The sequence below is a fragment of the Morone saxatilis genome, unplaced genomic scaffold (genome assembly GCF_004916995.1).
Source record: "Morone saxatilis isolate NCDOM2014 unplaced genomic scaffold, NCSU_SB_2.0 Contig14, whole genome shotgun sequence".
Classification (NCBI taxonomy): Eukaryota; Metazoa; Chordata; class Actinopteri; family Moronidae; genus Morone; species Morone saxatilis.
The window spans coordinates 21,289,349-21,311,218 of NW_023339696.1; the positions used below are offsets into that span (position 1 = coordinate 21,289,349).

The window sequence follows — 21,870 nt, forward strand, 5'->3', positions numbered from 1 at the left end:
TCAGTCTTCATTTCTGTGCGGGAGATCAGTGAAATTGGGAGCCATAAATCCTGGCCCGGTGACAGCACACTTCGTCTCCATTCGTCCTGGCGCTACAGGTTTATTGTCCTCAAAACCCATTCAGGAGAATGACGGATGAGAGCCTCATGCCGGCTCCCCGCTCTTAACCTCTTCCAGGGTAGATTGGCTCCTCCTACTGATGGAGGAGGGGGGGTGGGGGGTAGTTGGTAGGGTAAAGGCAGGCGGCGCCAACCCCAAGTCCATGTCCTCTGTTGCCACCTAACACCCAAACCTCCCCCAGAGCCCTGCTGGAGGGAGGAGGGGGTCGTGGTCCAGGAAAGAGGAGCAAGGTGATTGGGTTCCCAGTCAAATGGAGGGATTGGCAATAAAACATGGCAGTGGCACAAATCATGGTGTGTGGCAGCTGGTAGGCATCCAGTGTCTGTGCTCACCTTTGTCCTCTTTTACTGTGCGCTGATCTGGTTTACATGAAAACTTTTGTAGAGCAAACCCCAGAATCTGTCCTCCACTGCCTCATCTATATAGGTCTGTCCATATATAACAGCAAACATCTGACTGTCTTTGTCCTGGTCCATTTTATTAGCTTAAAGACACGTCTGCATATTTTAATTAATATTTTAATTATATATCCAGGAAGTGGGTGTGTGGAAAAAGCTAATACAAATATCAGCAATTACAGGTCCTATGTGTAGACTTCTGCATCATAAAGTTTTAATTTGCGTTTATATGTTGTTTTTGACATCCATGTTAGTGTGGTTATCTACATATGTATTGGTGCATGAATAGGATAAAATATGGATCAGTTTAATTATTTCAAATTAATACTTTTTTTATTTTCTCATTTATTATATAAAATAAGATTGATTCATATTTTGTAAAAACATGAAAAAATGCAGTTAAATAAATAAGAAAAACATTCCGAGGCAGATCTGTGTGCAGTACATACTGCACTATTAACTCATTTTACAATAATTGGCAAACTTTTGTGAATGATTCCTCGTGTTGGATGTTTTCAGCACCATGGACAGCTGCCACTTAGAAATCCCCTCATATGGCCAGCCCCCTCAGGCTAAGAGAGAGAGAGACTCTCCTCAGCAGCTAATTCCTAAGGAGACAGCAGATGAGTAGCTTTTCATTCACCAGTTCATATTTTCTGCCACTAAGGTGGAGTTTTCTTGAGGACTTGTGAAAAGCTACCAGCTGTGTAAATGACAGAAACGAAAGGCTAATTGCCATCTTAATATATGTAGACAGATCCTTTCATTGTTGGAGTGTACGTTAGGGGGATAATTAAGCTCCAGACTCTTGATTAGATTAAGCTGTTTTTGGTCCCCAGTGCGTGGATTAAGTGCTCATTGCCCGATGTATTTGAGCAGGAAGTATTAGAGAGATCAACCTTGTGGAAAATCAGATCTTTCTTTATGGGAGCCGGTTATGACCCCATCATTGGCACAGAGCTGGATTACCTCAGGTCCAACTGGCTCTGCAGGTATTGAGCTTCTCTCAAGTTGACACATATGACATATGAGGTGCAGCGTGACCCCGCCGCCCTCCAGCGCATAACTCATATTTTCTCCAGCCCCCCTCCCGGAAAAGGTGTTTGACTTTGGTGGCTAGACCAGGTTTGTGCTCTCATACACCGTGGCTGTTGTTGCTTTTCACGGGCTTACCAAGGTGTGACAGTGCCTTTGATTTATGGGTTATTATTGAAGCAGTGTAGCCTATCGCCAACTCATTATAAGTTTACATTCACATACATCACTGCATGCATATTGCATACAAATTTCCAAAAAAGAAAGAAAGAGGCAATTGGACTCTCTAGGGCCCAGAAATAGTAGCGATTTGTTAAGAGGAGGGGGAAAAAAACACACCTCTGAAACTATCAAAGAGGATTGTTTTTGCCCTTTAGCAACTGCGCTCAGATGTCCACTGCTCCAAAAAAAGAGACTAATTTAAATGTCAAGGTCAGCATTATAAATCACTTGGGGGAAAGGGGGCACCCTGTGAGTCCGGGCAGTCTATTGGTACGTTGGCAGCAAACAAAGTGCCATGCACCTTTGTGGGTGTGTGGAGGGGGGCTATGTGGGCGTTACCTGGCCAAATGAGACGCAGAGTTTGAATATGTGTGCGGACCCACTAATGGAGCATGATGTTAATGGCAGAAGACATTAAACCTGGCTCTCTGTGTTTTTAAAAGCACCACTAATCCGTCTCCCTGTCAGCTTTATTGAAGCAGCGGGGCTAGGGTGTGCATCGTTCATTAGGGTGCTCACTGGCCTCGTCCACCTGCAGGGTTAACGCTGCACACGGCACAGTAACGCCGAGCCGTCGCTCCCCAGGCAGAAACATATACGCTGCCCATTATATACAACCTACCATGGATCTTCATTCCATTCTAGTTTATCTGCGAAAGCGAGGGACTGCCTGCCGTCTCCTCTGTGGCAGCAGGTTCATCTGAAACACATCGGATACATGTTATTAACCCGTGTTATTCACCCCAACTGAGCAGCCAACCCCCACCCCAAACAAGACCAGACAGGAGCCTCACAGCTCCTCATCACAGAGTGATCTCTGATTGGAGAAACTGAAGTGGTCCGTGATGAATTCAGCCAAAACATGTCATGGAAATGAATAAAATAGAATAAGGTGAGGGGAGGGTGATGAGGGGGCGTTTTCTGGGATGAAGAATAATGGGGATGACTGTGTTGTGATGGACTAGGCATTGGGGGAGGGAGAGAAGGTGAGGAACAGGGGGATGTAAGGGAATTTCGATTGCTGGAATAGAGGAGGCCAACTTAATCATGTCTAGAGATCGGTGTGTTTGTATGCACCTCCACAGCTTGTAATCAGACAGCCAGTGGACTGATTGAAGGTTAAATAGAAGGCTGAGGATCACATCGCCTGTCCTCTAATCTGTGACCGCAGACATTTTGTCGCACCATCACGCCAACCCTTGCTACTCACCCTGACGCCTTTCACCACAACTCTGCCTTTCTGATTCACTGGTAGCCGTCAGCAGAGGACATACAGTACGTAGCTGTGTGATTGGCTAAAGATGGTCCCAGATGGGTTTCGATATGGGGGTCACGCTGAGGTTTGGGCCTTGGCTGTCCAGCCCATCTGCTCCATTTCCCCTTGGGCAAAGTTCTGAACATCTAGTCAGGTTGTTGAACAACGTTCACCTCCCATTTGACTCTACCCAACACCTAGAAACGCCCTCTACCTCTCCCCTGTCCACCCTCCCACTGTTCTCCTCGCTGCTAGACCATTGTGTCTAAACTATGCAAAAGCCGTGGTGCGAAACTAGTGGTATTGCATCCATTACCTGCCTATGCTTCAAGGCTGCCCCTCGCCAGGCACCAGGAAAGGATGCGTACAGCAAATGTGGATCCTTGCTGAGTACGGCACAAAGCAGCGAGCTGGGAAAGGGGAGAGTGCTCGATGAGGCGCACCTAGAAAAGATTAAATCTATTGTTTCCTTGTCTTCCCCATAATGCATTCTGTCATAGGGAAAGCAGTGCCACACGTCTCTCTAATGTATTCTGTCATAAGGTAAGCAATGCCAAGTCGAGGATGTTCTCTGAAAGTCATTTTCTGTTCTCTTGTGTGTGTCTTTCCATAGTAACAGGGTTTCCCTACCCTGCCACAGGCGCTACAGTGGCCTATAGGGGTGCCCACTTGCGAGGCCGGGGGCGGGCTGTGTATAACACATTCCGCACAGCTCCACCGCCGCCACCAATCCCAGCTTATGGAGCGTGAGTATTGAATCTCTAACTTGAATCTAGAAAACAACAATGAGTGCTTCAGACAGTAGCAGACCTTTAGTTGTGTTCATGCTGTATGAGTGTGTGTGACTGTATACAAGACCTTTCTGCTCCAATTACCTGTGTGCATGCACATGCTGGAGTTGTACATACTGTATTTGGATTTCTAGTTTTGTAAGTAACAAGTTACTATATACTGTAGGATTAGACCAAGCATTGTCAATATTGAAATGAATATTAAACTAAAATTTGTTAGAATGTTGAAATGGTGTACAATCTGGTGGAAAGCTTCTTCTCTTTAACATGGTCAAACGGTACGCACACTTGGTTGTCAAGTGTAAAAAGGAACTGTCAAGTAGTTAATACGACCAGTACTATCACAGGGAAACCACAGATGCAAATAAGCAGCAGGCATGTAGCCCTTCACATAACAAGTCATCCGTCCCATCCATTTGAATTGCTTCCCTCAGGAAGGTGCTTTAGACTGCCAAGAGCCACCAAAAACATCTACAAGAAATCATTTGTCCCAAGTGCAGTTAAATTGTTAAATTATTAATTACATAGTGAATCGTACAGGACCACTCCCTCACCTCACCCTAGCGGAATTTGTACATTTTGATGATTGAACTCCAAGATCTTCCAATTTAGTGTTTCTACTATTGTCTTATTTGTAATCCATGTTGATTGCCGTGCAGCCAAAGAAATGTTCCACATCGTGGACAATAAAGTAACCTAAGCTAATACTGCTCATCAGGTCTCAGTCCATTTACTTTGTTATTCTACCTGGGGAGTAGAATCATTGCTGGTATCTAGGTATGTAGATGCCCTAACTCTGCCCATCCGTGTATTTGTACGTTGTCTGTTGACAAAGAAGGAACTAACAAAGCCATAGGGAGAGCTGTAGAGAGCTGTAGAGAGCTGAGATAGCGTATTACTGGGCAGATCTCACTGGACTGTGACCAGGGCCTATGCTGATCTCCTGGCTTTGTGAAGCCCTGCCTCACACTCGTCTCTTATCAGCAGTGGTCTGTGTGGCCGTGGGAGAGGTCTGACGGAGACCGACCGAGGGCCCAGTATAGCTGTCTATCTGTGATTAGATCAGGATCCGTCTTACTGCAGAGAGACTCTCCGCTGAAGCCCGGACTGGAAATCCCACGTCCCCTTTCCCCTCCCTCCCACTCCAGGGCCCTTTGCTACTGATGGCAGCTGGTTGATTTATATAGCGAAGTCATGTGACGGAGCTCTTTCGCTGCCTTGTTTTGTCCGCCCCTCCTCTCCCCACCACCACCAGCCCTCCTGACAACACTGCAGCAACTGGAAAGACAAACAATTTTACCAGAGCAGAAAATTGGACGGGGATGTGAAACGGTTGCACTTTTCACTTTAATGTGTCATTCATTATTTGTGGTACAGTACACTAAAGCTGCTAAGAGCTGACCCTACAGACCCGCAAATGGTTGAAATAGGAAGAACGTCAAGGGCTGAGATTCAGTGGGGTAGCATGTGCACCAAATCAACTAACGCTCCTTTCCTGTTCTCTAATTTCACAGGGTGGTGTACCAAGATGGCTTCTATGGTGCAGAGATCTATGTAAGTACAGTTGGCTGTTCCTCTTGCCTGCTTAGATGAAACAGAAGTAAAGCAGACAAAAAGCCCAGCCCTGGAGACAAAAACGTGATCTCCTCAGCCCCCGGCGTTCTCCCAGCCTCGCTGCCAAGCCGGCGTCGATTAGGCCTCTGTCTCCTGTGCCAAGAAACCCAACAACAAAATTTAAAACCCCCTCAGCTCCTCCCTCCTCTCTCTCTTCTCTCTTCCTATGATCTCAGACTTTGGCAAAGAGGCAGACCCGGGCTCAGTGTCCCGTGTCAAGTTAGGTCATTTCTTACTTTAGATTTGTCTGGGTTTCCCCGAACCGCTCGCTTTCTCGCTACCTCTCTCCTCCTCTCTCCTGTTTTGTGTTTGTATACACTCAGAGGGTTTGGCTGGGATATCCCTGCCTGCCCCAGGGGGTCTGTGCAGGCCTGAGTGGAGCCGGTTTCTCCCAGCCATCACCATGTGGGAGATAAGAGGAGCGGCAGCAGATAAAGGGATTAGCCGTCCCTCTGGAGCTGTCCGTGCAGGCAGGGTCACATCAGGGGCTGGCCCTGCTGCACGTCGCCCTTGACAGAGAAAAGCATGGACGCTGTGGAGATAATGCTGAAATTACCACGCTGCCCCACTTTGACATTAGTCCAAACGTTTGTGGGAGGATGTAATTTGTCCCTTTGATTCTGCTGCTTTATTTCTCTGCCACCGTCTGCTGAGATAGTGAGATGACAGTGGGCACAGCAGCAGTGACAGTTGCCTCTCACTTTCACCCTGACGACGACCAGTGTCTGGGAACCAAAGTGCTGAACCCCAGTGATATATGGCTTACACGCCAGCCCACATGATAGGACTGTATTTCACTGTTTTTTATTGTAGCCACATCCACCACCATAGACGAGACCTGGGCTGTTTGTCTCTCACACTCGCTCAGCCACCTCCAGCTAAGTCCTGCACCCCGATGTCCCTTGACCAAGACCTGGCCAGGTTGGTCCATCACTCAACCCGTCATGCCAGCCCCTGGTGCTTTACTGCCATTAGTTTTGGCACTGGCCACTGCACTGCTTCAGACTGGCTGAGTGTGCGTGAAGGTCTCGAGTGACCAAGAGGAAGCTGTCCCTTAGCCCTCAGTGTCCTCCGCAATCATTCAGTGGACACTGGCTTGCTGTCAAAAGCAGCCGGTTGATGTGTCGAAGCTTTCTTTTGAAAATAGATGACCCGCTAATACATTAGCAGAAAGGGAAACCGAATGCATATACACCACATAAATCGCATGCGCTAATACATATTCATGCATGCACCTTCATGTAGAAACACACATGAAAGTGCACACATACATGAATGCACAAACTCACAGTCCGCACGACAAAATAACAAATGTGCTGCACTGTTGTGTGCAGGATTTGACAATGTGGGAGAGTGATTTATTGGTCCGTGTTTGTTCAGGCTGTTGCTGTAATCAGCACGGTCCCAAGGCATAGTCGTCCCACAGGAAGTCATCTGCTTCACGTGCTGCGACTTCCTGTCTCTGTGGAAAACCTTGAGTGGAATTGGGGGAGTGAGATTCAATTGCTGTGGCCCCTGACCTGATTTCATGCGCAGCCGCGGCCGCGACCATCACACCGTCGCCTCTCTGCGCCGCTCTCCGTTGGACGTCTTTCCCCTTGAGTTTAAAAATGAATGAAAACATGCATTATTAAAAGCCACCTATCCACCGTATGGACGCAGATGGGCACACACTCCACTGGCGCTAATAGAAAAACAGTGGGAGAACAGCTTCATTTTTCAAAGAGAGTAATAGCAGCACTCCACAATGAGGTCTTTAATTCCTTCCCCACTCTGGCAAATGAATACAGCGGTCCTGACTCCCCAACGGTCCAACCGTCTTCTGCCTTCTTACTTCATTTGTGAGCCAGGGGGGTCGTGTAAAGGAAAAAGGGGCTTTTTAATAATGTATCAGCAGAACCTCCTCAATCTAAAAATGGGCTGAATTTGGGGAGTTGGCTCACGTGGCCTCTGTTATGCTGTTGCTGCTACTCGAATGAACCTCTAGTGTGACAATGACTCGGTCCCCCCAAAAGATGCTGCCTCTGAGAACATTATTCATCCCCCCTGTTGCCACCACTTGCCTAATACACCATATATCAAACAGCACCCTCTGGTGTCTGAAAGGTAACCTGCAGCTGGGTGATGAACAGATGATCAAAATACTGTGCAGTGACATTTAACTGTTAAGGCAATTTAAAGCTTTTTATCTGTATTGTTGTTTCTTTGTGTCTCTGAGATCTAACCTTTCTCTGTGCAGGTTGAGCTTAATCATTGATTAACACTGTGCTATTTTTACAGGGTGGCTATGCAGCATACAGATTTGCCCAGCCCACCACCACCGCTGCTTACAGTGACAGGTGAGAATCCCTCCCATTCAGTTTTCCTCTTTTTAGACTGCATTGAGAGACTAAAATGAATGTATTGCATGCTTCAACAGCGCCAGATTGTATAGCTTATGAATTATAAAGTATCAGAAATCAATATATGAATCATTATGTAACCACAGTGGCCTTAGAGGCAAAATCCACCATCAAATGCATAATTATATTAATGTATCTTTAATTTCGGGATCAATTTAGTTTCAGTTTTTTGCTATCTGTATGTTTCTCTTATTTCCATCAAACATAATCAATGTGATGTCAAGATTCCTGCTAAAATGCAAATTCACAGAACAGAACAGCATGAGCAAGAGTCTCTTTCTTAAGTTACTATTTTGCACGTGCTCCAGACAACACGGAGAAATCCATCGCAGAGATTGCAGCAGCAGCAGCAGGCAGGATAAACAGAATGTAATGCCGAGTTTAGACACGTCTATATTATGTTCGACAAGCTATATTTGTTAATGTGGACTTCGATTTAAAGCAACAAGTTGATCCTGCAGGCTGTCAAATAGAGGAAATTACTGACAGGAGTAGAAATAGATGAGGAAGATTGAAGGAAAACAAGTATGCAGCAAAACGCACTTCATCGCAAAATAATCCAGTAAACATCACAGAATGATATCTAACAATGTAGAGGTAGCAAAGGCTGTTTTTTGTTTGAATTATAGTCTTTTTTTAACAAAAAGCAACACGTCTACTGGCGAATCGCAGATGGATAATGTATGTGATGGATGGAGGGACTGCCTCACCAGCATTTTCTATATTTTCAATATTCTATGTAGGTTATTTGGGGTTTCTCTGGTTTTTTCTTTCTCTCCAGTTATCTTATCTATTAGGCAAACCGGCGTATTCTTTTTAGCTTGGAGCTAAAGAACACAAAAAAAGACTAACCTTGTTGGACTCAATGAGAAAAGCAGTGATATATGTCATGACTCCCTGCTTGTGATGGGAGTGTGGGTATATCACTGCGGTATTTATGAATGGCCTCAGGTCTGTGGAAGGGAGGTAGAGAGACAGAGAGGGGGAGAGATGGACCGTCAGGAGCTCTATCACTTCTGAGTGATGTCACTCCGGTTCAGGTGTGCTCCGTTTGAGGAGGCGTCGCTGATTCATTTCGGCCCCTGAAAGCCGTTGTCAGCCGGGATGTGGGCTGGTTTGGGAATCTAATCTGGGAAGGATTGAGCATGTCACTTGTGATAACGTACACCCTGCCTGAGAGCCTGAAGATCATATCGATAATGTAAGATTTATCAGGCCTCGCCGCGGCTCGAATTATGAGCAGCCGTGCTCGGCGAGAGCAGAAATTGGACAGCAGCTTTTTTTTTCTCTCAGAGTGATTTAATTCCTGTTTCTCTTGCCTATACTTTTCCCTGAGATTTAATGTAATTCGCCCCCAAGTTGTTTGTTTTGCTTTGTCTGTTTGTTTCCTTTTGAATAAGCGGTCATGCCCATTGGATCAATAGGGGTTTGTCGGTATTGTCTCAGCAATACCTTATCAGACTTAACAGTGGAGCAGTCAGCCAATCATAAAAAGAGGTCACCAGGATTGTGGAAGGCGTGTGAAACCCCTGCAAAATATGAAACATTTATTATCTGAAAAGCCTACAGTGCTCACTGGCTGCATTACCAAAGCCCTTTAAGTAACTAAACAGAGTTCATAGCAGTGAGTCTGATGTATGAAAGAGGCCTTGTGAGGAGCCAGTCACATTGAAGAGACCCTGCCGGCTTCCAATCAGCTCTGTCGAGGCTCTGTGACATTGCACAGGGTGGTTTGACCTGCCGGTCGTCAGCAGTGCCACTCTGGTGAGAGTCATTTTGTAGATATATTAGCCTTAGAGGGCCTGTGGGGTTCGGTGCTCACTGAAGATAAGAGGACCACGGAGACTTCCCCTGACCATCTCATGGCACCGGCCTCCTCCCCAAGGAGCCGAGACAGCCTTTCTGATTTCACGTCCTGCTCACTGACCTTGGGTGCTGCTGGACTTAAATGGGCCGAGCCATATTTAGATCTTATATAACTCAATGTAGTTCATGCGAAAGGCATGAACGCTGTATGTCTTGTTGTCTCCTTTAGGAGAATTTCTTCCTCTCTCCATTTTTTTTATTCCTGGTTGATTTGGTGCCCTCAGTCCTTGGCTGGGTGTGCCTTATCTGCTCCATGCAGACCCTCATTTGCAAGCGAGCATTGAAAAAAAAAAAGGAAAGTAAATAGAGGAATATGTGAAGTCGAATAAATAAATAAATAAGGCAGACACATCTTGTCCTGTCTCAGAAGGAAATTGGAAGGATTAGTTCCAAACCAGCAACAATGAAAAGACAGGGGCGTGAGCCCAGTGTGCAGCCTGGGTAAACAAGAACAGGGTGAGAGACCAAGCCCTCCAGCACCGACTGTGTTCCCTCCGCATCCTTCTTTCTCTCCGTCTCCCTCGCTATGTGCTCATTACCTATTCCATCCACCTAATCAAGATGACAATGAAAAGACAAGTATAATTCACCAACCTTTGAACTCCCCTTTTTGAACCACCTTGTATAATGTAGGAAGCCCAGGAGGCCGAGGAGGGAAATAATTGATTGTGTTAGAGACTTGAAAGAGTTGACTTGAGGGGTTGAGCATTAAACAAGCATGCATAAATGTTCTGCTCTCCTCGTCAATGATAGATCAATGACCGTGTTCTTTGTGCCTCCCGTTGTGCAGCTATGGCAGAGTCTATGCAACAGCAGACCCCTACCACCACACGATTGGCCCTGCCGCCACATACAGTGTGGGGACTATGGTAAGTCTGTGAGAGCGCCGCCCGTTACTGTCTACACCCTGTGTGAAACATCACGACACCAGCTAGCACACACACGACTCACACTCCAAAATAAAGACCAGAGGCTGCAGCGGTCACTGGTTTTTATTTATGTATTTATTCATCAATTGATTTAGTTTTTGTCATGCTATCTGGCACACCCTAGTGTTGCTGAGCAGTACTGTAAAAGCCTGGCATGTGGAAATTGGCTCAGACATTTAGTGCAACAGACGTATGTTATGCCACGCAATCTCACCTCATGCAATATTCATCTGACACGAGTTCCTCCTGAAACGAGAATGAGTGATTACTGTAGCGTGTGTTTTTTTTTTTAAACGTACACTTTGCATTTTACATAAAAACTACATTTCCAAGCTTTCTGTTGATTCTACATCACTCAGCTCGCTACAGAGTGAGTTGGATCATCTTTATTTTTTTCCATTCAGCCAAACCAAACTTGAAGGGATAAAGTTGAATTGTTAATGTCTGTTTTTAGCTAGCTTTTGCAGCTACTGTAACATCAAAGATGAAAAGTGATGATAAATAAAAGAGCGTCTTTCTTTGAAACGGAGAGCGTTTCTCTTTGGTTTGTGTTTTATGATGATGAGGGGACGGGACCGGGCTCACAGACCAAACCTAGAGATTAAGGACCATCAAACGCATGCAGCAGTGTGCCGTGGGACATAAAAGAGAGAGCAAGACGGAGGGAGGGAGTTGTCTCGCCCTCCCCTTCTGCCCACAAGCTTGATCGGAGGCGTGCTCTCTGCTTGAAAAATGACTCAAATTTACCATTCCGGCATGCATGCGATTTTTCAACAGCATAAAAAAAAGCGTACAGTTCCCCGGTGCAGCTGCTAGCTAAAAGCTTTCATTAATTAAGACATTTCTTTTTCCTCTTCATTTACTTAATTAAAAATGTGCTTGAATGTTTTTTATTCTTTCTTCTTTTTCCTCCAAATTTCCTTCCATTTCTCTGATACTTTGTTCGTCCTCTCGATGAAAGCAGAAGACAGGATTTGGCCCCTAAAAATATTAGAGCTAATGTGGTGTGTGTTGGGAGCTCAGGGAGCTAACACAGACTCCAGAGGGTGTGTGTGTGTGTGTGTGTGTGTGTGTTCGTGTGGTGTTGAACAAATGGCGAGGCTACTGGGAGATGGGCTGTTCTGAGGCCAGCGTCAAATAAACTCGTGAGCGAGGGGAGAAGAGAAAAGACCAGTTTGGTTCCTAATTCTTTAATCATATTTGATTAATGATTCTCCAGCAGAGAGGAGTCATTTTTGCATTTAAAAGCTATACAATAATTAGTTCCTCTGAGGTTGGAAATTCTCTCTTTACTCATTTCCAGCATACAGAAGCATCTCATACTGTATGGATGAAAGTTTTGTAGAAGCAAGAGGGCTCCCCGAAATTAGGCAGAATTAGCCTTTGAAGACATTCAGTAGCCTTTGGAGTTCGTCTGAATTTCCTAATTGCAGCAGAGCCACCGAAAGATGAGAGGAGGGACTGTGTGTGTGTGTGTGTGTGTGTGCATGTGCAGGTGTGCATGCATAGGCCCACATGCATGCTTTATGTGTGTGTCTGCCCTAGATATCTTGAGCATGGTGCTTAATCTAAGGGCTAATATCCTGTGGTGGTTTGCCCCTCCAGAAAGGGGCAGACACCTCCGCTAGACTTGAAAAGGAGCTGTGATTAAACCCCTCTGAACTTATTCTGCTTATATTGTTACAGCCTGAAAAGGAATGGTTTTCCTCAAGTAAAAAAAGCACAAAGCACACAAAATTTTAATTAACTGCTTAATGTAATAAATTCAAGGAAATACATCAGACCAAGCCCAGTGTTTCTATGAATTTTTTCTCCAAGAAAGTGTTCTTTTTGCTGTGATACTCTATTAAAAAATTAAGTCCACCAGTCCACCTTAACTCCCGATAACCCTGTTCCTAACACACACTCCAATTATTGGCTTAAATATATCAAACTATCAATCCGCCTCATGATCATTCCCATATGGAAACCATTATGCAGATATGAAAACCTATAAAAAATAACCCACATGGAAAGAGGAAGGAAATTTGTGGAGAAAGAGAAACGGACTAAAGCTGTCACCTGAATACTGATTGGTACTTTTTCATCTTTGATGTTGCAGGCTAGCCTATACAGAGGAGGGTACAGTCGCTTCACTCCCTACTAAAAGAAAGAAAAAAAGCGAGAAAAGACAGAGACATTACCCCAACAAACAAACAAAAAAACGATCTAAAAAAAAAAAACTCAAAACAAGTGAGCACCCGGTCCTTGGTGGAGAGCTAAATCAAACTAAAAGCTTCCAGGTCCCCATGCTGAGCCCCTCCCCTGACACCCTCTCAAGCCGATATTTCTACAACAACCTATTTGATGTCATCATTGGTCTGCTCTTGTTTTGTATTCATTTTGTGCTTTTGGTTTTCTTTTGGAAAGTTTTATGCACATGTGCATTACCTTGACTGCTGTATATGGGTGCTGTGTCACCATAACCAATGTGAGCCTACTGCAGCACGCATGATGCATGCTCAGAGGTGTGTGTATGCAGCCGCTGTCATCTGACTAAGAATATACTGGGGCATTTTTATGATATATATATATATGAGAAACGTACCAGGTCTGATCAGGCTGACACTGATCACTGATCCATCCCAGTTTATTACTTTTCTAACCTTTATCTTCCAATTAACACACAGTAATAAAGCTCAGTCCACACGCTGACTAACATGCCTTGGTAATTCTTAGTTCAAAGACGGCACTGCTCTGATTGCTTTTGTTTTCCTTTAAACGTTGGAGTCCTACTGTTGTGCACTTGCAGTGGAGCCTTACGAGCTGTACTATGTGGTATGACAGCATGCAGAGTAAAGGGTCATGAAGGTCAGATTTTTGTCTTGGACTCACAATGCTCATACTACCGCCCAGTCTCCTGCAAATTACAGAGCCTTTATATGCAACTATTCTGCGTTGGTCGTTATGTTTTAGGGGGAAATGTAACTTCAGCTGGGTTGCGTTCAGGGACATAGTCATGTAGCGTTTCATATAAGTACAGATGAATTTGGAGGGGTGGGAATTTGGGAATTTGCCTTTCCCACCAGTAGCCAGAGTTAACATCTTGTCTCATGCTAGTAGTTGGTAGTGATATTTCAACACTTATATAACACTTCACGGGACCAATGAACCATCTGCTCTTTACTCTAAAGGGATACTCGTCTTTTATTAGACCCTGCTCGATCAACAGCCTTTCAAACTCTCACTCCCCGAGTTCATAACAAAGGCTAGTAGACCGACTGAAGACATTATCATTGTTATTTTTTCAGACTTTATAAAGCTAAAATATATTATAGAAATAATTTATTTAAAAAAGGTTGTCACTTAATGTTTTGCAGTTTGTTGTTCAGACTATAGTTGTTGACCTAACTTAAAAAGCTTTTGTGTTAGTGGTTGTGTGTTGACTCAGTTCTGTGGTACATCTTTATATTGTGACGTTGTTGCATTGGAATGCATTATATTGGAAGGCATTTAAAATATTTTGTTCAAAGATATAGAATAAGAATAGAAAGAGAAGAAAAGTCCCTTTTTTGTCCTGTGCTCTAATAAGAGTTGAGCAAGCCTCGGTCAGAACATCGGCCTCCTTTCCTGTACTTAAATATGCTATGTGCTAGCCTTGTCTATGTTGCAAAGACAACCACATTTTGAAGATGGTTAAAAGATAAAAGCGACATATAGTCACATCTTAAGTTAGCTAATGTCATCAAAATGCTAGCTAACTAGCAAGAATCTCTACGTCAATTGTTAGTTAGTAGATAGTTAGCTAATTTACATCAATTGTTGGTTATTGTTCTAAAACTTTGCTAACATTAACTAACTTAAAATCTGTCTTCAAAATGTGGTTGTCTATTGAACATAGCCTAGCACATAGCATATCTAAGTACAGAAAAGGAGGAAGTTGATCAAGCCTCGCTCAACTGTTATTGGAGCACAGAGCAAAAAGGGGCGGGACTTAGGACAGGTCAGTTGGTAAACAGACCAATACAATAAGAACAATATAATGCTGTTCTGTGGAATATCACAGCAAATTACAATCTCAGTAGAGACTGTGGTTTGTGAATAGGATTCATTACAAGACTGTACTGTCGATCGTAACAAAATTAAATTTTGACTAGTCAAAAATTAAGGGAATTGCCCAAACGTTACCGGTTTCAACTTTTACATAAATTCTAAATTGAATCTCGTAGGTTTTGATTTGTTGGCTGAACAAAACAAATAATTTGAAGACGTCGCCTGATGAGCTCAGTCATGAACTCCTGACGGCCATTCGGAAGCATTTTTTCCCCTTAAACTAAAAGGGTAATCAGTTCATTGAAGCTCTGCTTCCAGAGTGCAGGGGCAAATAGTCGCATATGAACTTAATTTGCAGAAGACACGGTTGCATATCCTCACTAATACACCATGGTAAATAAACTGTACTCAAGGTGCACTGTAACACCAAACACTTTCCACACCGACTTCACACACACAGTAATGACACAGCACCGAGGTGGGTGAACCCGACAGGGGGCTGTTCTGCTACGACTCACCGGTCTCTTTTTTAAACATTGCACAAAATGTTTTACCTCAGGATGAGCTAACTGAAACTCACAAACTAGAATACAGTGCTATTCACTCCTCAGCAGGCAGGATAGTTTAATTTCTAACACAACCAGCAGGTTTGTCCTCTTTGCAACACGGCTTTCTAGAAGAGCTGATTTTTGATTTTTGTTTAAGCAGAGACCCCAAGAGAGGATGATAAAATAAGACTGTACTGTTGTTCTTTATTAAAGCTACTGTATTATATATGTAGACATATACTGTATAAAACATTTCAACTGTATACACACACAAGTACAGTATGATATTATATAAAAGCACCCAGGAGTTAGGAGACACAATGTAAATGTGTGTAGAGTGCAGCAGTGCTCACCTCTTAGTCGACATACAGTGGTTGCATTGGCTTCTATTACAACTTTGTGCTACGTGAGGTGAATTGAAAAGAAAATCTCTGTGTAGCTACCGCTAGCTGTCAAGATTTCAGTGCAGCTATGGAAATACAACTCAAAGCTATTGCCAATAGTATTTAATTTATATGTACTCACAAAAGTGTGTGGTCTCAAAAGAAAAAAAAATCTGTTTGTTGCACTTTATTTGTTTTTTTGGTTTTTCAATACTTTTCGAGATGTAACATATTTATAAAAGTATCATATACAGCTAGTTATGTTTAGTCAAGATGTTAAAATGATATAGAGTAATGTTGTATATCAAAAAAGAAAATGAACCCATTATCTCATGAGTCAAAGAAAATCTTTATGTGGGTAAACAAACGTTGTTCTTCCTTTTATATGCTAGTACGTATGCACCATTTGGGGTTTTTATATGAGTCGAAAAGAACTTTGAATATTATTTTTACCATTTTCAAACAGGAGAAGTGGTTTGTGCATTTGTAGGAGTTTCTCGTACAGACTCTGCAGCAGAGTACATGTGTGGGTGTTCAGTTAGTGACCACTATCAGCAAGCCAGACTGGAATGAAATAGATTTTTTTGTTCTCTGATCTGAATGTGTGTACCTATGTGCTATAGTATATGCATTAGAATGTGTGTGTGTGTGTGTGTTTGTGTGTGTGTGTGTGTGTGAGGAGACAGAAAGAGGAAGTGAATGCAGTTTGCTAACCTACTGTAGTTCGCAGTAAACGAACAGTTTAAGATGACTTCACTCTTACGTCCCTGTAATAACATCACAATAACTTAACTCTGACCTCAGATGTATCAGTGGCAAGAAACAATGGTTATAAAGTTAAGCAGTTCTTCCTCGTACCAAGTATTTGACGCATTAATAAGCAGAACAGGTGCACAAGCTACTCTAATTACTACAGAGCAGCAGGTTGCAAAAATAATTAAAAACGGTGTTCCTATTTTTTGGGCACCTTATGCATGTATATAAAGTATGTGGAGCAGAAATTATAAAACACAACATAATGGAGTCCCATACAATATCACCACTTAAATCCCAAACATTAAAGTAACATTTATCACAGAACTGATTTATAGAATGAATTACCTAATTCCAGTGTACAGTATAGATAATGAATAATTGACGTCGTCAAGGATTAATCATACTAATTTGTAGAGCTGCAACAATTAGTTGGTAAATGGAGTGGCTGTCAACTATTAAATGATTTCCATAGTTTGAGAATTTAACTGTTTTTAGAAAGAAGAAAAAATATCCAAAGTCTCAAGTTCAACTTCTCAAATGTGAATATTTACTAGTTTCTTTCGTCCTCTTTGACAGTACACTGAATATCTTTTGGGATTTTTCACAATATTCTGACATATTATGGACCAAATAACCAATCAAGTAATCGAGAAAAAGATTGATTAACTGACTACTGTCTGAATTACACATTTTAATATCTATCAGCAATCCAAATCTAAATCATTCATCTATTAATTCAAAACACCAAATACAAATGTGTGTTGTCTTTCAATATCAATCAATAAAGCCAGTAGCTTTTATTAATGATCATCAGTATTTGCCCGGTCCTTGTTAACCTCCTACTTATTATCCCTCCAAAAAACAAAGGTCTGCAGCTGTGCTTCCTGATGTTAAAGAACCTGTTCAAAGTAAACGGAGACATTAACAAAATAAAATCCCAACAAATATCTCACCACGAGGGTTCACCCAGAGTCCCACCTTTTGCTTTTACCGCCATCACTATGAGTATTATTTCTACTGTCATGTTATTAAAGAGACGGGTCTGAGTATTGTCATCAGTCTGCACGGGTTTGTCTACAGTTTACAGAAAAATTAAAAATTAGCATTGTTTAACTGTTTCAGTGTCAGCTTATCAAGGCTTAAATGTTAAAGACATAACATGTAAATAACTCCGGTAGTCGGTATTGTAGAGGTCTGAGCCATTTAATTATGCTTACAGCAAGTCAGACGTAATTTAAATGTGAATTTATAAAACAGACACTTTGATATTTTTTGGTCTACTTTGCGTTTGTTGTATTCCATAACCAGCTTAATATGCAACCAGACCTCTATTTGATCCAAACATGACTTAAATAGTAGTACTGAGATATGTTTACATAAAAACACTCTTTATCCATCATTTATATTTAATACAAGTATTCACTAAGCCCTGATAAGCTGGCAGGTGCATTTATTAATCCACCTAAAAGATTTGTACAAAAGAGAACCAAGCAAAAAACAGTACCTGTAAATACATTTAAATGTATATACACACACACTATATCGCAATTCTAACTGTTTTATATGTATTCCTATATGAAGTGGGGTTATCTGTGTATTTTCAATTCAGCTGAACTTGTTCTTGAATTGTATGTAATTTCTATAATGAGAATATATTGTCTGACAGGTGTAAAGTAATTTTCTTTTGGATTAATTTCATAGGTAAAAGTATACTATTATGACTTTTTTCTTTATTCATGAATTATTTTTGTTGTCAATATGTGACATATAAGTAATCTCTGATTGTTTTGAGTGTCAGAATAAAGCAGTTATAATAACATTATGTCTGCCTTCACACATGGATGTTGTTGCTGCTGTTGTCAAAAAAAAAGGGTTTTCCATCATAATTTACATAATTTCCATTTTTTGTGTGTGTGCCCCTTTTTAAAACAAAAACATTTACTCTCTTACTCCTAGTGGTGTCTGGCCATGCAGATAGTTAGAAACAGGGACTATTTCTATGGTGGCCAAAAGAGCTCAACACAATGCGACTTTGAAAAAACATGAACAAATTAACTTTACAAGTCGTACCTCAAATTTAGGAAAAAAATAAATATTCACCAATTTGACAACACAATGACTATACATTCAGTGATAAGCTTTTTTAACATACTAACAAATTAATCAGTTTTACTCTCACAGTCATGTAACTCATTTTTGCACTTTTGCCTCATCTGAGACGTCATATTGTTTCTTTATGTGCTTGTATTGTATTTATTTGCAGCGTTTAAAGGACAGGATTGGATACATCATTAAAAATCATTTTGTTAAACAGAAATTGGCTAACATGAACACATCAATAATTAAGTGAAAACAAAATGGCTTATTGTTAAGCTAAAAATGCAGTGTGATAAACTCACTCTTCCATCATATTCTGACATTTTGATCATTCAAAACGTGAATGCTCTGAGCGCTGCGGACTCGAGTCCATTCACCGCCATTGTTTTGGGGTGGCAACAGAAATCTTAGAAATACCTATCTCAGCAAAAGTAAACCTACAACTATCCGTATGGCTCGACGTTACCAGGTCTAAGTGGGAAAATGTTTTAGTAATCTGGGCAAAACAACACTTTAATGGGGCCGAGTTTAATTGCTGAAGATAGACTTTTAACAAACTATGACTGAAATAAGTACAGACTCTTAATAGCTGAACTAACGCTCCCCTGAATCCTTCACGTCCGTGGGTGATTAATATATTTGTCTCTGCAGCCCTTTCAGTTCTAGGCTGCCTGTCAGTGAGAACTATATGTAGCTGCAGCGCTATTGTGCTCCCTCCCTGCTGAGCTATAAGACTGCATGTGGATATTTTTGTATGGTGGGTCCCTAGTGAGCGCTCAGTAAATCTGAGGTATAGGATAGATAGGGGGAGGCGGTGAGGCTCAGGCCAGCTCCTCCATGTGAGGAGCTAGATACAAAGGGAGGCAGGGTGGATGCTGATTGAGCACGCCACTTGTTTGACTGTTTGTCTCTCCGGACTGAAAGTTGGGGCGGGGGTTGGGGGAGGGAGGGCAACGCACTACAAAGGCGTTTTCAAATTAAAGCCTCGTCTTCTTTCATTTCTTTATTTATTTTTTTTGTCAAAGGCTCCACGGAGCTGCTGAAGATCACTTCGAATTAGAGAGCATCTGTCATGACGAGGGTCCTGGGACACTCGCCTTGCCTTGCCTGCCCCCAACACCCACACACCACCACCCTCCCTTCCCTGCTTCCATCCGGCCCCATTACACTAAGACTGTTCACTTTGCACTGCCAAACTGCCGATCTCCACTTGTATGATTACAGCACACTCTGATCTTTATTCTGGGGAGAGCGGTAGCACAAGTTTTGGCAGGCGTAAGGCCTCTGCTCCCGCTTCTTTTATGCCACATTACAAGAACGGGATGAAAAGTGAATGAAGCTGTTGTCTCTCTGCTCTCAAACTTTTTGCAGTTTGACTCTGTCGCTGCGTTTTAACCTTACATTGTGAACTTTTCCTCCCTGTAACAGCGTACGTTACATAGAAGATATGTCGGGGTGGGAGGACTTAAAAGTGTGTGTTGTTTATTCCATACATTATCCCATATGTTCTTTTTAAGAATTATTTTCTAGCCTACACTTTCTGTGACAAGATCTTCCTAAAAACTTGTTCTGAAACTTGCACTGAGCTGCTCCACATTGACTTTTCATAGCACCCCTCATTATGTATGCCTGTCAGAAACATAACCTTCTGCATATTTACCAGTCTCCCCACTTTTCTCCCCTGTTTTCAGTAAATACAAAAGGAAGAGCTGTACTCAGTATTGATGGACATCACAGATGAAAACAACGAAGAGAGGAGAACTAGCTTTAAGAAAATAACACAAGAAGAAGAAGACGACGAGAAGGAGTCCCTCTACTGAGGCTGGCGAGGGAAGACGGGAGGCGTACAAAGTGGCGCCGCGGCAGCGGTGTCAAACCAGCCACAAACTAGACAGACGGAGTGAGCCAGTTTCCACCAGGGACCACCTTTTTGCCGGGTAGAAAAAGACAGAGAGAGAATGAAAAGCGTCCCGTTATTATAAAACATTTTATTTTTCTATACTTTTGTGATTTACAATGGTAAAAAGTGTGTATAAAGCAGTATATATGTACAAATCTGTTTTTATGTTTTTTGGTAAGGGAGATGAACAGTTGGCCCTTGATGCTGATTCTGTGGTATGCCGGAAGGAGGAGGGAGGAGCCCCCCCTCCTCTCTCTATGGCACACTGCTCTGTCGCCGAGGTCGTGTAAACAAAAACATAAACAGAAAGGTGGCAGGGAGCGCTCGGCATCCAGGCAGAAGCACTTTCTACACTGTACTTCCTGTGGGTGGAGTCAAAGGTCAGCCTCCTGGTCTCACTGCTCCGCCTTCTTCCTTCCAACCCCCCCAACCTCCTCCCTTACTTCCTTCCTTCCTTTTCGGGCCGGTGATGTCGCTCCTTCCTCCTTGTTGCGGTGTCACTGACCGGCAGCGCCTACTGTTAGCAGCGTCCCCCGTGGATACTGTCGTGATGTCACTTTCTCCTGGCAGCACCATTGGGCATCCCCGCCCTCCCCAATGGGAAGCGTCACTGGTTTACAGCGTTGGGGAGTGGGGGGGTGAGCCACGGCGGGACGGTGAGACGGTATAAAGCCGAGCCTCCCCGGTCTGCCCCTCTCCACGCCCCAGCAGAGGTCAATGACTGAGGACTAGTTAGAGAAAATGGCGCAGAAGTCGCCGACTTTACTCACCTGCCAGACTCCGAGCCCAAGCCTTTGTGTCACTCTGCACCGACGGACAAACTATCAGACCAACGCGGTAATAAAGGTGCGTACAACTACCAAGGATGCACGTTTCCACCTGACGAGAATAACTCATCAACGTCCATGTAACAAATTGAATTATAATCGAATAATCCCATTGTACTACATCAGCAGGTGCATAACCAAAACACAAGCCTGAGGCATATAGACTATGTCGCTAGATAAAACATTATAGAAATACAGTAGTGCCCATCCAACGGTAACAAGGAACGAGGGCTAAAATATGTCAATTTTTTTTGTCAATGTATTCTGAGAATATTTATTTGTGTGTTTTTTTTGTTTGTTTTTTGCAGCACTGAAAACTTTTAAAGAGGAAAAAAAAAGTTTTAATTTTGGTGGAAGCGAATTCTTTATATCAGGAGAGTCACTGTAAACGTGTTTAAACAAGAATGTTGATTCAGTTCTTTGAATGTACATTAATGTCTAGGGTGTCCAATAAGTATGTATTCTTTTTCTGTATATAAATATATATACATATCTATTATATGGGCTGTGGTGATGTCAGGGAGTAGAGGGGGTGGGCAGGAACGCCTCTGGCCCCCGAACATAGATATCAGACCCCCACCCCCTCCAACTAAATATGTCCCTGATATTTACTGTAACATGTGATCATGTGTTATATGATTGAAAGTGTGATGGTGATAGTGTGAACTGATCTCCCCTGAACCCCCCCCCCCCCC

At 42.8% G+C, this 21,870-nt stretch overlaps 1 protein-coding gene across 2 annotated transcripts in view; it reads left to right on the forward strand.

Annotated features, from left to right (window-relative positions):
* rbfox3a (RNA binding fox-1 homolog 3a) overlaps positions 1-21,858 on the forward strand; it is a 188,408-nt gene extending 166,550 nt beyond the window's left edge. For both annotated transcript variants that reach the window (XM_035655722.1, XM_035655723.1), the window contains 5 exons: positions 3,644-3,776; positions 5,336-5,375; positions 7,716-7,774; positions 10,494-10,572; positions 20,140-21,858. In XM_035655722.1, the coding sequence (XP_035511615.1) occupies positions 3,644-3,776; positions 5,336-5,375; positions 7,716-7,774; positions 10,494-10,572; positions 20,140-20,142 (314 nt within the window). In that variant the 3' untranslated portion in view covers positions 20,143-21,858. The remainder of the gene's footprint in view (positions 1-3,643; positions 3,777-5,335; positions 5,376-7,715; positions 7,775-10,493; positions 10,573-20,139) is intronic.
* The last annotated feature ends 12 nt before the right edge of the window (positions 21,859-21,870 follow it).